This window comes from Brachypodium distachyon, chromosome 4, assembly GCF_000005505.3.
Source record: "Brachypodium distachyon strain Bd21 chromosome 4, Brachypodium_distachyon_v3.0, whole genome shotgun sequence".
Classification (NCBI taxonomy): domain Eukaryota; kingdom Viridiplantae; phylum Streptophyta; class Magnoliopsida; order Poales; family Poaceae; genus Brachypodium; species Brachypodium distachyon.
The window spans coordinates 37,352,650-37,368,473 of record NC_016134.3 but is presented as its reverse complement, the minus strand read 5'-3'; the positions used below and the strand labels follow the sequence as shown (position 1 = coordinate 37,368,473).

Here is a 15,824-nt window from a genome sequence, read left to right as displayed (position 1 = left end):
TGATGAAGCCGTTGCACACTTTGCTTTAGGTGCTTCCCCGTGCCTTTTATTTCCTCAAATAAAATGCTTTCCTTTCTCCTCTCATCTTTCTTTATATTTTTATTTTTAATCTTTTTACCCTCCTCGCCTTACTTTGGTGATTTTCTTTTTTCTGTCCTGCTCTACCGTCTTTGTCCTTTCGTGTATTCTCTTTGCCGAACAGTGTTTATAAAACGAAAATAAGAAGCACAGCGAAAGACTCGAGGGTGTGCGTTGCAACAAAGTTCCTTATGTTTGATCTAGCACGTAGTAATTAATGTGCTATGAACATGTTCAAGTGAAGTCGAATTTCTTCTTCTTCTCTGCGGGAGCCATGCATTGCATGAGGCAGCCATGGCGGCGGCTACTCGAACGAAGCAGCAGGCCCACGGACAAAAGGAAAGCTAGTTGCTTTCAGCTTTTTGTGATTGTAAGCAGCCGTAACACCACCTGTTTGCCTATTAGGAGCACAGGAGCATGAGGCACCAGCCGGCTTTGTCCGCGGCTCTGCTACGGCCGGCAACCGACGATCCGAGGAAAAGCTGTCCACCAGAATTCAGAGCCTCCCCAAGCTGAAGATCAAAAATACTAAATCCGGAACAAAAAGGAAGAATTTTATTCATTCCTTATGTAATCGATCATATAATTACATGGCATTGGAACTTGGCACAGGTAGTAGTAGAGTCATTTACTACCGACTAGTAGTAACTAGCTAGCGAGCATCTAGCTATCCCTCCATTACTGAGCGGGGCTAATCTACAATTCAACATTCATCATCATCGGTGCAATGCAAGCTAGTTAAGCTAGGTTTAATTTGCATCAGCCTCGCGTCCTCATGATGGTGATGGTGCCGCGGCCGGGGGTGTGCAGCCTGGTGAAGCCCGCGACGGCCTTGCCCGAGATGCCCGGCGCGTCGCGCGCGAGGACCCGGGGCGCGCACGCGTACTCGCCCACGGGGTGCCGCACGGGGCGCGCCGGCCGCATGAGGATGCGCGCGTTGATGTCCGCCAGCGTCGCGCCGCCGTCCAGCCCGTCCGGCTTCAGCACCGCGAACGGGCATACCACCCGTCCCGGCGCCGCCTTCTTCTGCCGCTTCACGACGCTGCTGCTCTGGCTGCACTCCGCCTCCGTCGACTCTGATAGTACACAACAAACAACGCCAAATCAAAGTTAGTATGTAATCGTGTGACCAATCATCTGGGGATTGTTGTTGAGTGGATGTGACTGTGAAGCGTGTGCGTGCGTGTCGTGTCGAAGTCTGTCGATCGATGGCAAAGCACCTTCCGGTGTCGCGCGCTTCAACGAGGAGGCAGAGGTGGAGCAGCGGGGGGCCCGCGGGCCACTCGGCGCGGCGGCGTCCTGCGGCTGCTGGGCGTCGCTGGCACGTGGGCCCGCGTGGCAGCTGGAGGAGGAGGAGGAGCTGGCGAGGGGCTCCGCCGCCGGCGCTGGGGCCTGGAACACGGCTTCTTCCTCCGGTGTAAAGACGGGGCCCTTGGAGAAAATCGAGCTCAAAGGATCATCATCGCCGTCTGCAGCAGTGTTGAAATCAATCGATTTAATTAATTGTTCACGTACTGATAAAATTTAAAATAATGAGCTAATCACGTAAAAGGTGCGACCTTGACAGGAGCAGCAGGAGTAGTACTGCACAAGATTAGAATCAGGGCAGCAAGCACTAGCGCTACCATCTAAGCATGTAAAACCCGGACGTGTCTTTACTTGAAAAGAAGCGCCTGTCCCGGCTCTCAAGTCTCCAATAATAGTATTACTCATAGTGCAATCCTTCTGTTTACTGGAGTAGTAGTATAATCCTACTCCGATCGTGCTAATCATAGGGTCGTCATCAGGTCATAACAATTGGGTGCTGCTAATCTTTTGTTAGCGGGCCCCACCCACGCACTCGCGTGGCATTGACAAGCTTCATAATTAAATGCGACCTCTATGACTTTGTGTTTTGTCCTTGCCTCCTTGGTGATGATGCGGGCAGGGCCAAGGACGGACCTAGAAAAACAGGCCTAGCTAAAGCTGAACAACGGACCTGATCGAACGAAACGAAGGGGAATTAGTCAGTTCGGATTCGAACTTCTTACACAGGAGAAAAGAGCTGGCAGTGGCTATGGCAGCGCTGCTGCTGTTGTTGCCCTTCTCGTGTAGGTGCAGCTGCGGCACGCAGCTGGAATTGATTGCGGCCGGCTGCTTCTCGCTCGCATCGCCGTCCCAGAAATTCTGCAGCGGAAACACAAGAGAAAGCGACTGTTTTCAGCAAGTTTTAACACGACCCCGGTTCACCGGAGAACTTGCGGAAGAAAAGAACCCGACGCCGTCACGCCGCAGTTAATTCGGAAGAAGCAAAACATAAGGATGTAGTACCAGGAGTTCGTCCAGCTCCCCGGGCATCGTCACTGCGCCTTGGGGCTCCGTCGGGAGAGCCGCCGCCGCCGCCATCGACAACGCCGGCGACATCGGCAGCGACTCCAAGCCTGCAAGTCAAACAAACGAGGAATTCACCTCCCGGACGGAGCTGAAGAGAAAACAGAGCACCAACGTGCAATGTGTGTATGCTACCAATCTCACACGTACAGAGGGGGAAGAGGTCATGGAGGTGGGCGTCGGAGGCGACAACCCCGAAGCAGCCGAACGGCGGCTCCCATCCGAGGAAGAAGCTGTCGCCGCCTCCGCTGCTGATGCTACTGCCGCTGTAGGTGTAGCCAGTGCTAGCGTCCAAGCTAGCCTGCACCGCGTGGAAAGGCCACCCCAGCAGCTGCAGCTGCAGCAGCTCTCTTTCTTGGGCTGTCTCCATGGCTGTCACCTCTGTGAGTGTGAGTGTGAGACTGTGAGTTTTCGGTGGATGTGTATGAATTCGGCTAGAGAAGGCAGAGATCGAGCGGCGGGCGAGGCGTGGCTTAAATAGGACAGCTTTTTCCAAGTGTCCCCTTCGAAAGAAAGCAAAAGCGCGCAGGTGCAGCGGCGCGGCCAAGTCCACCGCTACCCGTAAACAACTTGTATATACTACCAGTTGCGTCACTTGTTTGGGGGGGCGACCTTGCTGGGGTCAGTGAGTCAGTCGCGGCCAAAGTCAGTTAAGATAAGAGAGGGAGAGGGGCAGGGGATTCATCCATACAAGTACAAAGTCCAAGCGAAGCAACGAAAGCAAAAGATAGGGGTGGTTGGGGCTGCGGGGGGGCTTTTCTCGTGATTCGTTGTGTTCTTGTTCTGCACATCGCTTTGGCCGATCCTTCCTGCCTAGTAGCCCGATCTCACTCTTCTTTGCGCTTGTTTCTTCAGCGGTTCAGCCTTCTCCTCTTGTATTTTTCTTCTCTCTCTCTTTTGAGCCTCACCTGCTTTTGTTTTTCGTGCTGATACGATCGGTTTGTTCCTGGGAATCGCCCCGCAGGTTGCGCTGGTTCGAAACCTGTCGGCGAGTTCAGAATTGGGGCCTTGAGCGCTGCTTTGTTTAGTCGAGGAGCTTTAAACACCTTTATCTGTCACGTGCCCGGGTCATTTTCCTCAAAGTGTTTTTGGCTCAAAGTCTACGAATATATACGAGTTTATTGTGAGTGGTCGCTCATTGGAAGCCTGCTGCGTTTCGTAGTTGATGAATTTGCGTCTGTTACAAGGAGGTCAAAGCTATGCGGATAGCTGCTACTTTACTGATGTCATTGGTCAGAGGGTTACAATTGGGGTCTATCTTTTGGTCAGCTACCCCTGTCACTTGGTGATGTAAGGATACACGAGCCCGGAATACTTGCGCCCCAAAACGATTGTAACGGTTTTCTCTCCGTAGCCATCTCATCATAAAATGTGCTCACACTTTCGCGATCTTGTTTATTCAGTTCGGGTAAAACTTCCCATGGATAGCGAAGACATACTAGTGATATGTTGTGAAGTTCATATTTTATGCCTAGTCAGACCAGAATGTCAACCATTATCCGACTTAGAAATATTAGTATTTTATTTCCCCATTCTTATATGTGCTTTATTAATTTCTCCGTGTACCCTATCACTGAAACTTCCCAACCTAATAGGTGACCCCACATGTCAGGCCCATGTGGTGACCCCAACTCACCGGAAAAAAAATACCTCCAATATAAGAAGTCATAGATTTGTCCTAAGTTAAACTTCTTCAAATTCGAACAATTATAGAAAAATGTATCAAGAACTCCAAATTAGTTTTATTAAACCCCCCATTATATATATTTTCATAATATACTCATTTAGTATTGTCGTTCTTAGTATGTTTTTTTATAAACATGGTCAAACTTGACGGCATGATTTCTTATGTTAGGAACAAATGAAGTAATTATACAAACAATTTAAATATTAAATCACCAGTCACCCATTATAACTTCAACCCAGAGTGATTCTTGTTCCTATTTTTTGGTGATATATAATATTGAAGCGACCGCACCCATAAAATGGTTCGATCTCTGTGCTTAAGTGCTAGTCCCTGTATCGACTCACTAGCACACACAGTTTCAAGATGTAATATCATAGAACAAGTGTCTCAAATATTACAACACAATATCCAAAATTTAAGAGTACTTACAAACTCGCATAACCACATGGTTAGCTGGAATTAAAACGAAAAGTTCAATAGCGGAAAACGAAGATGCAAGAGCCACATCAACACCACAGTGGTAGCGTGTTGGAATGTAGGCTCGCAACCCAAAGACCAAAACGTACCCTTACTCTTCGTCAGAACTTCCTGTATCATTAAACAATGAGCCACTAGGATCAATACATTAAATGTATTGGAAAGATCACAATTTGATATAACAGCACCTAACAAGTACATGCATATTTATGGCAAGGTGGAGTTCAGGCTAGTTGCGTAAAAGTTTAATTGTTTAGTCCTATCATTGTAACCAAATAGTTTTATCACTAATGGACATTGGGTAGACACACCAATGCTCCTATTAAACTATGGGCATTGAGTAGACACATCAATGCTCCTAAACCCAAGTTCAAACTATTCATTTTAATTTTAGGAAATTAGAGTGAGTGGGACTTTCCTTACAGCTCCCTAATCTAGCTGCTCATAATCGTCCATGACCGGAGACTCGGCTAAGTACTTAGTTTGACACTCTCGAGAGGTTGTACACTTTAACCACAAGAAATCGACGTGTTAATCCCTTGCTGTCCTCAGGGTGGAGTAGCAATGGCATCGATTACAAGACTTTCAGAAGTAATCCCCCAGACCCATACCGAGGGACCCGCTCCCACCTACACGGCTACATCATCACGGTCACCTCGGGCCCAGGTTCAAACAGCTTACTCAATCTTGGTAGAGCCCATATTACCATGTGGTTGTACTGGAAGCTACTAAACAGGAAACTAGTCCAGTCTCTAGTTACCCCAGGTGGCATTCCACAATTTGCGACGCAGGCACTCCCATAGACATGGCGAGACGACTCATAGAAATGGACCCACAGACATGGACCTGATGTCGCACAACATCCAAAATCTCAAAACCGCCCACCCAGGATGGTTCATTAAAAATTAAGTTGTTTTGCCATACACTAAGTAAAACACAACTTTTCACCATAACCACAATATTATCATGATGTAGTAATTTATCCCACAATACTACCATAGCATAGCACTCATCTACAGACGATGGCAATTTGGTAGTAAGGTGATGGCACGGATAAAACTACATTACCTGGGATTCATAGCTAGGATAGAGATACAAATAATATTCCTAATGCAACTAATAAAACATCTAGTGTATAGTAAAAATATTAGGGAAATGATCAAAGTGACTTGCCTTGTTCAAAGCTGTGGTGGTTCTCGCACTCTTCGCAACAACAAGGTTCACACTCCAAACAATCTAAAATAAACAAGCACAAATACACATAAACAAGCAATTCAATACAAAGAATATGCCATGATGCAAAGTTTACCATGATGCATTCCTAGCTTCGTTTTAGTATTCACAAATTTAGTTTCTGTTTTAAAGAATTTTTTCAAAGGATTGGACAGATTATAACATATTAAGAAGGTACTACTTGTGCAATAACCAAAACAAGATTTAATAATAGTTTAATGAGTATTTTAGAAGGTATGGACAAAATAGTTTGGTATCGCAAGATTATTTTACAAAAATAATTCTCCCTCTGATCCTACTGGACAGGGAAAGCACTTTAAACATTTCATATGAATTACAAACCATAGTTAAACATTCTGTAATTTGGTTCTGTTAAAGTTATTCAAATGCAAATTTGAACAGTTCCAAAAGAATCTACATGCCATGAGGATTCCAGAAAGGTGCAGAACATAAATTTTGGCCAAAAGGTTTAAAAGTTATGATCATTTGAATATCCAGGGGTGTTTCTGCAAGCTTTCCATTTTAATTCGGCCGGGGAAATAAACATTTAATTAAACAGGTGACACGTGGCAAGCCGTGATTGGCCGGTACCGGTTCAGGAGTAAAATAAAACACGGGCCGTCGGATCTAACTTATGTGAGATCCTACGGTCGGATTTGTGTACCGGTTCGGTTTAAAGAGAAATTTAATCGTGGCCGTTGATTTAGATCGGACGGATGAGAGGCTTCGGCCTTACCTCCGGCGAGCTAGGGTTTCGGCGAGGTCGGCGGCGGCTCGGGAGAACGGTGGCGAGGGGTTCTGGCGGGTTCTGGGGCTCGGAGAAACTTGGGGAAGAAGCAGTTCCGCGAGGCGAAGACGATGGTGGCGGCGGTTTTCCTCGAGGGCGACGGTGGCGACGCTAGGACGAAGAGAAGACGGCGGCGACGGCGAGCTCTCAGTCGTCGGCGGTCCGAGCGTTACAGTGCACAAGAAGAAAAAAGAAGCGCGTCACAGCGTGCGCAAAGAAGAGAGGAGAAAGAAAAACCAGAAGATGGCGGCTAGGGCTCACCGGTTAATTGGCGGCGACCAAGAAACACGGCGGCGACCGAAGGTTCTCCGGCGAGCAATTGGGCAGCCTGGCGGCGTGGAAACGGTCGAGCGAGAGAGGGGAAAGACTGCGGGGGTGAGGAGCTTTATACCGACGCGCTCGGTTGAGAAGATGGGGGTCGTGGGCGAGGAGGACGCGGGGTGGAGTCATGCTCGAGGTGGAAATCGGCCGGCAGTTGGACACGAAGACGAAGTTGACAGGTGGGGCCCGCCTATCAGCGACGGTGGCTCTGAGCGCGTGGAGATGGGCTGCGCGCGCGATTCGGTAGGTGGGCCGGCCCAGTAAGGGTCGGTCCGGTTCCCTTTTTTTTTCCTTTTTCTTTTTTTCTGGTTTTGAACTAAACTTTTGATTCAAAGCTCCAAATTGAGTCAAATAAAATGCAACAAAATTTGTAAAATCATATTTTCATTTGATTCAACTTTTGGGACAAGAATTCTCTCAAAATAAAATATATAAAAATACGTTTGCCTATAAACTTGCCTTTAGGGCTTTATAAGTAATAAAATTTGTAGTGTTTAAAATCCAAAATCAAATACCAAATATGGGGTAGCATAAACATGCATTAAACCACCTTTATTAACATCACCCTAATAGGTCAAAAATCCATTTGGCAAAAGAGAAGTAAATGCAAGATTCAAATAAAAGAAACTTGGTTATTGGATTTTCTGAGTTAATTTTCATGGTTTTAAATGTGGTGAAATGCAAGGTGACATGATGCTCATGGAATGCAATGCATTATGAAGGGTTTTAAAATTTTGGCATGTTACAAATATAGAGTACAAGTTCGAGTTGAAATATAATTTTTAATTTTAACTCAGTTTTAAAAGTGAGTAAGATATGACTTTCTAATATTGAAGTGAACTAATTTTTCTTTAGTATCTTGATGACATTGGCTTTCGTGGCATTCATCCACGGGCCTGCCATGTGGGATCATCCTTGTCAAGCAGGTGATCCTTTTGTAAACGCGGTAGTGTTAAAAAAACGAATTTCCTTAAATCATATAAGTGTTGACACTCCGCACATTTAAGGGGTAAAACAAAAGGTGAATTAGCCCTTTTTATAAACATCGAGTGCAAAACATATAACCACACCGCCACACGTATCCACTAAATTTTACTGTAATATTCAGAATTGAGTGGATGAGCTGGTCGTGTAGCATAGAAAAAACTAATTGCGATATTTAACCCACCTCCACAAAACATTTAATTGACTGGTTACCTTGCTCTTGAAGAACACATGACATAATTGTGATATTTGACCCACCTCCACAAAACATTTAATTGATTGGTGTTTAGTAGCATAACACATCTTTAAAGGCCATGACCCAACATTATGACTTACTCTATCGATATCAAAACATATAGATATCCTTTTACCATCTCTAGCTTTTCATACATACTTGTCCTTATATCTTTTCAATGCCCTTTTTTGCTGTTTTTTCCTATTTTGTCATTTGTCAATGTCACCAAGAAATATTTAATGAACTATTCTTGATGCTTGCAGTTCCCTCTGACTCTGTGCATGCATTCTTCAGGAAGGTAAAACATATACCATTTAATCCTTCGCGAGAAAAAGATACAATCATGAAAATGATTGAAGAACAATATTATTGCTTCTTCCACACACTTTACACAACTCTAAATTTGAAACAGAAAAGAATATTAATGAATTGGAAAAAAAACGCCAAGGTGTATGGGTTTATTTTGTAATTCAGGAAGTTCGTAGGAACGCCGAGAAAAAAACAACTCTTACTAGAACTGGGAACAAAGAACGAGCACTTCGGATAAAGTCGTATGTTTTTTAACAACTTTTGCTCATAAAATGAATATTATTTATACAAGTGAGTAGCTTAAAATTTAATATCTATGGATTTATTTATGCAAATTAAAGTCTGCTTGGTTTTAAAAAAAATTAACATCCCATTGAAGTGACATGTAACACAAAAGTTCCTGCTCATGCATTCCCATTCAAACTGGTGCATAAATTTGATTCCAGCAGTTCCATTCTTCTGCTTGCCCCACAGAAGCTCCTCCTTTTTCTGAAGGGCCCAAAGTTACCCTTGGTGTGAAAGCTAAGGGTTTTGATTTTCAATGGAAACGGAGGTTAATTGCCTACTTGCTACTGTTGCTTTTTTTAGAAGTGGGCTAAATTATTGCTGCCCATACATGTGACAAGGTGAGACAAATCCAAGGAAAAGGGCTCCACGTAATAAAACCAAGGACGGGTCGCTGCAAAATTTGGGCGCCTAGAACAGCAACCAAAAGCAAGTTTACCTACTGCCCCCAAAGTCATCGGTTCAACGGAGAAGCAGAGATTCTCTATCATAATTCAAGTAGGTGGAATGGTGGATGCGGCCTTGGATTGGACCATGCATACATGGCTACAAAAATGAAATCTCTCATAAAAGCTGTTACATGAGCAATTAGCAGTCCATTGTTAGTTTTCTTTCCCCTCGAATAGAGCAGCCAGAAAAAAGAAGAAAAAAATCTCTCATAAAAGATGTTATACTAGCAATCTGCAGTCGATTTAATTTCTTTTTCTCAAACAGAGCAACTAGAAAAAACAAGGAATCTCTCAGAAAAGATGTTAGATGTGCAATTAAATTAGCAGTCGATTCTTAGTTTTTCCTCTTAGACGGAAAAGGCTGGAGGCTGGAGTACCCGGGAGTGCAATTTATTTGTGGCTGGCAGGCTCCATGTCTGGACTGCAGTTGTCTTGACCTGAAACGTTCTGGAACTGCACTACACTGTAAACGTCCTCGGTTAGGAAAAATGGACCACGGTACCCATGCGATCAGTCTGCTAACACCTGCATCGACCATCTACCGGCAGCTAATCAGTGAACTGCTACAGCAGCCTGTTTTCTGATTTCTTCTTCTGAAAAAGGGCTACAGCGAGTGCTATGTTTGCAACAAGGGAAAGGATGCGCAAATTGCAGACAGTATCTCCTACTTTCTCGCTTTTACCCGTCGCTTTTGGAGCCTTGTTTTCCACCAATCACGCCATCTAAGCTTTAGTGTCGCTACTGTAACAATTTGTCTTTTACATCAATCGACCAAGACGTTTTTTATTTCACCATCTATCGTCCTCAGAAGAGATGGTCGTCTGAATAATTCCACTAGATGAAGCATAAATCCAAACAAATACTCCATCGGATTCATAATAAGTGTCTCATACTTAGTTACTAACTCCGAGACACTTGGAGGGAGTAAGACCTGATGCCAGAACCACCACCTGTTACTACTAATTGTTTCTATTTTTGAAATTCTGTTACTACAAACGCCAAAGGGACAATCTAGGACTCTTTGCTAAGGTCCATAGAGAGACAATGGGATGCAAATTATTTGTCCCATAGAGAGACTGAGACAATCGGATGCAAATTATTTGTCCTCGTGACCGCCTACCTTTCGCAACCCGCTTTACTAACATACTCCTTAGGAAACAAGGTTTCGTACGATAGCTTGTTGCATATCACGAATGCATGAACATGTAAACTTAGCCAACAGGATACTGCCCGCAGTCCCAGCATTTTTGTCAAGTTTTCTCCCATCCGGGCTTCCGGCATTTCAGTTACAAGTTCCCTGTATGTATCGACGTATCGTATCGGCTGAACGCCTGAACACATGTTTTTTCATCGATGAACATCAACAACGACTCAAACAAACGACAACACACAACCCAATTGATTAATAGGGCGTCAAACCTTGTACAACATGCCTATCTCAACTCGCTGCTGCAGAGGCATCCCGAGAGCCGGCAGGGCTGACCTGCAGATGCCATGCAAGAACTCGTAGAACCGGAGCATGACCTTGTCGAAACAGCCAGCGTCGCTGCCCACATAGAACCTCATCTTGCCCCGGACATGCACCACCCCAGCCGACCTCGCTGCCTCAACTTGAGCGATCTCTTCCTCAATGGAAGCAGGCGACTGTCGGTCGGTGCTCGTTTTGATGTGCCGTTGCAGGCATCTTGTGACCTGCGCCACAAGGTCGTCGCCACCCTGGAGGCTGAGATTGTCAGCGTAGCCATACTGAACGGTGCACTGGTACACCCCATTGGGGCCGAGCCTCTTGATCCGGATCCTTTCCTGTTGATCTACTTTGGAAACCAACAGGTACCTTAGAGTGACAAAGATTGTCACTGTATGCAGTGAGCTCATGTTCTTGATGTAATGGCTAAGAATAGGAGTTAGCCCGTCCTGTATGTTGCTGTAGAAGAAGCACAATCCCGGGACTCTCTGAACCTCAGGCATTTCCAAGAGTTCACTAAGGCGCTCCAGGGTTACCTTGTTCGCCATTTCATACTCTGTTTTCCTTTGCCTACCATAGTACCAGACGAACATGATCAATGCAAGGATCATGGAAACTGCAAAAGGAAGCCAGCCTCCTTCAGGGATCTTGGTGAAAACGGCACTGACATAGGACCCTTCCATGATCACAAACGGAACGAAGTAAAGCCCAACAAGAGCATGCGGTGTTCTCCATATGATGATCATCACAAGAGTGAGCATGATTGTAGTTATGAGCATGACCATGATGACAACAACACCTGTGGTAAGAATTATGCATCGAGTCTTCAGGTACAAAGTAGCTGTATATTAACAACTGGAACATTAGTTTTGCAGAATTTCCTTACCAAAAGCATTCCCTATCTCCTTCCCACCACCAAAGCCTAGGATAACACCAACACACAATACCATCAGAATGTAATTAATTTCTGGAGAGTAAACCTCCCCTTCCTTTTGTTGCGATGTGTGCACCACTTTAACACGCGGAAAGTAGTCCAGGACAACTGATTGTTTGATGACAGAAAACGTTGCGGATATTAAGGATTGGCTTGCAACTATTGCTGCTAGTGTCGCAATGACAAACATCGGCCAGTACACGGGGCGAGGGACAAATTTGTAAAATCCATCACTGAAGTCATTGAGATTGTTTATAAGGTATGCTGTTTGCCCGGCATATGTGAGGACCAGAGAAGGATATATGCTGGATAGAAATGCTATCTGAAAAATAATAATGAACCATAACTAGCTATACCATAGAAAACAATTCACAGGAAGTCAGGAAATGATCATGCTGGTATTTCTTAATGATAATAACCTGAATTGCCTTTTTGCTGAAATGGCCGAGATCTGCAAACATAGCTTCTGCGCCTGTAGCAAAAGATCACACATTAGGCCGAATGATCAGAGTCAGGAAAAATGAACAAACCTGACAACCTGGGCATGTAAATGTGATGTACCAGTGATACATAGAACAGTCCCACCAAGCAATTGCCACCCTTGCCTTTTATTTCTTAGGAAGAAATGAACAATATAATGTGGCGAAATGGCTTTGAAGATGCCAGGATAGTAATGGAAAATGCTGTATATTCCAATGATTGGAGTGGTGAAAGTCCATGCTGCCATGATTGGAGAAAACAGAAAGCTCACTTTTGAAGTCCCATACTTTTGCAGCAAGAATAAGCCAATAAGAATGGCTGCAGACAGCACATCCACAACAGCTGGAAGATTCAAACAGTATCAATGTCATTGAAAAGTGTCATCAGAAGGTTCTTTCATAACTCATTAGCTACAACATCTATTTAGCCGCTTACGTTTACTAACAGAAGGAAATGGTCCTCTTAGTCCATCAATTGCTGATAGCACTGAACAGAGACAAAGAAAATGTTAACTAACTATTTGATCACAAAAATGATTAAATTTTATATATGTCATCTACAAATAAACAAACCTGAAATAGCAGGAGTTAGTATTCCATCTCCAATGAGCATGCACATCCCCAGAATTGCCATGAATAACAATACCCTTCTTGCAGTTATGCTTCGCTCAAAGAACTTCCCCAGCTTACTAGGCTTTCTAGCTACCGTTGACTGATCATGAAGCAGTGGATCTTCTGAATACACTCTCTTGGAAGGAAGGATGCCTATATCGGCATGCCTACACAACAAAGAATACATAGCAAATGTACCACCTGCAAAAAGTAGACTAAGCAACATTCCATGCAGATAACATTATAAAGCAAAACATTTGATCTATATCCAGAAATTAAAGCTTATATTCCAAGAAAGCAGTAAGTTCCACCTCTTCCAGGCTTACAGTTCATTTAAATATTTCCCTTTCAATGAGGCTATACAAATATTAAAAGATCATAGCATCTACACTGCATAACTCATAGGTTGGATAGTGATGGGAATAATACTATACAGGTTAGGAAATAAATCAATCTGAACATATATGCAAACGCCACAAATACTTGAATATCTCATCAACATAAATTTTTTGGAAAGCTTGGGCTGAACCTAGGTCCAGGAGGATCTAGAGTCCTTGCCCTCCATCTCCATAGGGATACAAGCTTTTTGTTCTGTCACATGATTACTAACTTCTAGTTACTCTACTTATCTTTTAATTCTAGTACTTAAAATAATGTCATCCAAGCTATTGTAAATTTTAACAATCATCCAGAAAGGCAGCAATAACCGCTCAAAGAAAAGGAAAGGTGGAAATAGCAAGGGGTTAGTTACCTTCACCATGATCATCAGCACTGAGAGCTATGCATACATACTTGACGACGCCAATTAAAGTAAGAGTCCAGAACATTATGCTGTATATTCCAAGGTAGTCCGCTTCTGTGGGAGATGACAAGTTCATTGAGGGATAAACGTAGAGGGGAGAAGTAACAAGGCCACCAAAAACAACACCAAGAGTCTTGTACGCAAGGAACAGATTTTTGCGGACATTGCCAACCTGCTCACAGTTAACGGAAGAATGAACCAGACAGATGAAATTCAGTTTTGTTCTTGGAACATAAAGAAGAGACATGTACAAACAGATCATATAGAGCTGCATATCACGTCAATGGAGTCAAGCAAAGTCCAAAATACGTCCATTTTTAATGCTTGAAATAAATTGTGCTGAGAATGTCATTGGTCCCATTCCAAACAAGTTGACCATGTGGAGCTTATGACAAATGTGAACATGAACTTTTGGTGTGGCAGTTTCAGAGACTTCCGTGATATGAAAAATGAAGCCCGAAATGACGGAAATGTAATCCATTGTGACATCATCAGCAAAACCATCCTCAATAACACTGAATTTTCTCTTGTTCTTAAAGGGACGGATAGCTTAAGAAATTAAAGATTCAGAAAAAAAATGATGGATGTGTCCCGTCAAAAAATGATGGAAAATGACCACATATATTGCAAATGAAATAAAGGAGGGAATCTTGTTGGTTGTTGTGTCTCTCAATGCAAACTGATATCCTTAGTTGCTTACAAGTAACGACCCAGGAATCCACCTAGCTACCATGCATGTTTCATACTGAAGGAATAGCGGTAGTAATTTTTTTCACACAGAGATGCTTACAACCTCTGCTCAAATCTTCAACTGAAAGATATGGACTCCTAAAACTCAGGGATAGTATATAGGATGGACATGACTGAAAAATCTATAGCACCATCCAGAATAAACGTAGCATGAAATGAAAAGATTCCCTGGTTCTATGGCCCAGTAGGTCAAGAGAAACAACTTGCGTGGTGTTACATGCCTTAGACTATTCCGCTATCACAAATCCCACTGTCCAACGGCACACGGAAAATGTACAAAACAGAAGAGAAATCTAAGCTGCTCATTGCAAGGCGACAACATGATTTGACGTGGTTGTCATCGGCACAGATCATCACAGAATTTGGAAATAGGCACGTGCTGGCACAGTGATTTGCGCAGCGGTCGCCGCGGTCGAGTGATTGAGCCAATTCTACTCACTCCGATCCTAAATTGTTATCAAAATATTACATGTATCTAGACGCTTTTTAAGAATAGATACATCCATATTTGAACAAATTTGAGTTAAGAATTTAGGATCAGAGGGAGTACATGACATTGGCAATTCGGCATGCACGGCCGGAGCTGTCAATAATCCAACACAATCTGCGACTACAAGTGCAAATCCCCATCAATTTTTTGTTCCTTTTGATAACTGAGACAAGCCCCCACCAAATTCCATTGAGAAATTTTCGCAATAAAAAAAAGCATTCAGAAAATTTCAGTAGACGAACAAGTCCCCACCACTTTGGCCATAAATTAACCCCCAAACAGGCTTCGCTACTATACGCATGCAGATGCGGTAATATGCATATTCTTCTCTCGTGCAGTCGCCATCCAAAAGGTACAGCAAAATCCACTAAATGCTAACGCCTAACGGCTTAAACCTACAAATCTTAAATCAAACCTTTCGATCGCAAAGTTTGCCGCGCATACGAACACAACACGGGGCGACAGCTCGCCCAAACCACCAATTGATGCAGAGAACTCGACCAAAAAAAAAACACCAAAAGCGAGTAAAATGAACAAAGGGCGGGTAGTTTCTCCTGCTTACTCACGTCGGTCTCTCTGCCGGCCGGTGGTGGTGGGGTGGTCGCCGGGCCGCCGCCGCGAGGCCCCGCCTCGAGATCCATGTGGGGCCCCGTTGGCATGGGCAAGCCGAAAGGGGAAGCGTTTGCCGAAGCTGTCGAGGCGAGCGAGAGGTGCTTTATAATCTGTGAGGACGAGGGAAACGGGAAACTGGGGAACTGTTGCTACGCCGCGCGGCGACCGCGACCAACGACTGGGGAAGGGAGTCGCGCCGTGCATACGTCGGCGACCACACAGTCTATTGTGGCCGCCCGCACTGGGCCGGTCTCAAACTCCAACAATGAGTGCGCGAACGGGCTAGCCTCGTTGTGAGAGGCGGCCTCTTCTGTACGCTCCCGCACAAGCGGCTCAATTGGGCCGATCATCTGGTAGGAAAGCCTAATACGTCTTAACTTAGACTTGGATATGGATTTACGAGTCCGCAGATTGGTTGTCAGCCGATCTAATAAAATCGCAGAGCCATAAGCCCATAAGCCCATC

General features: G+C 44.3%; 2 protein-coding genes across 2 annotated transcripts; both read right to left on the bottom strand.

The window, feature by feature from the left end:
- Nucleotides 1-604: 604 nt before the first annotated feature.
- Nucleotides 605-3,003, bottom strand: LOC100823808. The gene is made up of 5 exons (XM_010239925.3): nucleotides 2,599-3,003; nucleotides 2,389-2,498; nucleotides 2,109-2,244; nucleotides 1,299-1,547; nucleotides 605-1,154 (listed from the first exon to the last, which is right to left on the bottom strand). Exons 1-5 carry the CDS (start codon nucleotides 2,816-2,818, stop codon nucleotides 838-840), a joined length of 1,032 nt encoding a protein of 343 aa, XP_010238227.1. The 5' UTR covers nucleotides 2,819-3,003; the 3' UTR covers nucleotides 605-837.
- Nucleotides 3,004-10,378: 7,375 nt separating this feature from the next.
- Nucleotides 10,379-15,528, bottom strand: LOC100823505 (probable potassium transporter 17). Its single transcript, XM_010239924.3, has 8 exons — nucleotides 15,314-15,528; nucleotides 13,457-13,679; nucleotides 12,667-12,906; nucleotides 12,530-12,580; nucleotides 12,176-12,436; nucleotides 12,034-12,086; nucleotides 11,567-11,936; nucleotides 10,379-11,479 (listed from the first exon to the last, which is right to left on the bottom strand). The coding sequence occupies exons 1-8, from the start codon at nucleotides 15,404-15,406 to the stop codon at nucleotides 10,629-10,631; spliced, it is 2,142 nt and encodes a 713-aa protein (XP_010238226.1). The 5' UTR covers nucleotides 15,407-15,528; the 3' UTR covers nucleotides 10,379-10,628.
- Nucleotides 15,529-15,824: the final 296 nt, after the last annotated feature.

Coding starts and splice junctions, on each gene's coding strand:
- LOC100823808 (XM_010239925.3), bottom strand. CDS start 2,818: ATGGAGACAGCCCAAGAAAGAGAGCTGCTGCAGCTGCAGCTGCTGGGG. Junction 2,499..2,598: donor CCATGACCTCTTCCCCCTCT/GTACGTGTGAGA, acceptor TTTGACTTGCAG/GCTTGGAGTCGCTGCCGATG. Junction 2,245..2,388: donor GGGAGCTGGACGAACTCCTG/GTACTACATCCT, acceptor TTTCCGCTGCAG/AATTTCTGGGACGGCGATGC.
- LOC100823505 (XM_010239924.3), bottom strand. CDS start 15,406: ATGCCAACGGGGCCCCACATGGATCTCGAGGCGGGGCCTCGCGGCGGC. Junction 12,907..13,456: donor TGCTGATGATCATGGTGAAG/GTAACTAACCCC, acceptor TACTTTTTGCAG/GTGGTACATTTGCTATGTAT. Junction 11,937..12,033: donor TCAGCAAAAAGGCAATTCAG/GTTATTATCATT, acceptor ATTATTTTTCAG/ATAGCATTTCTATCCAGCAT.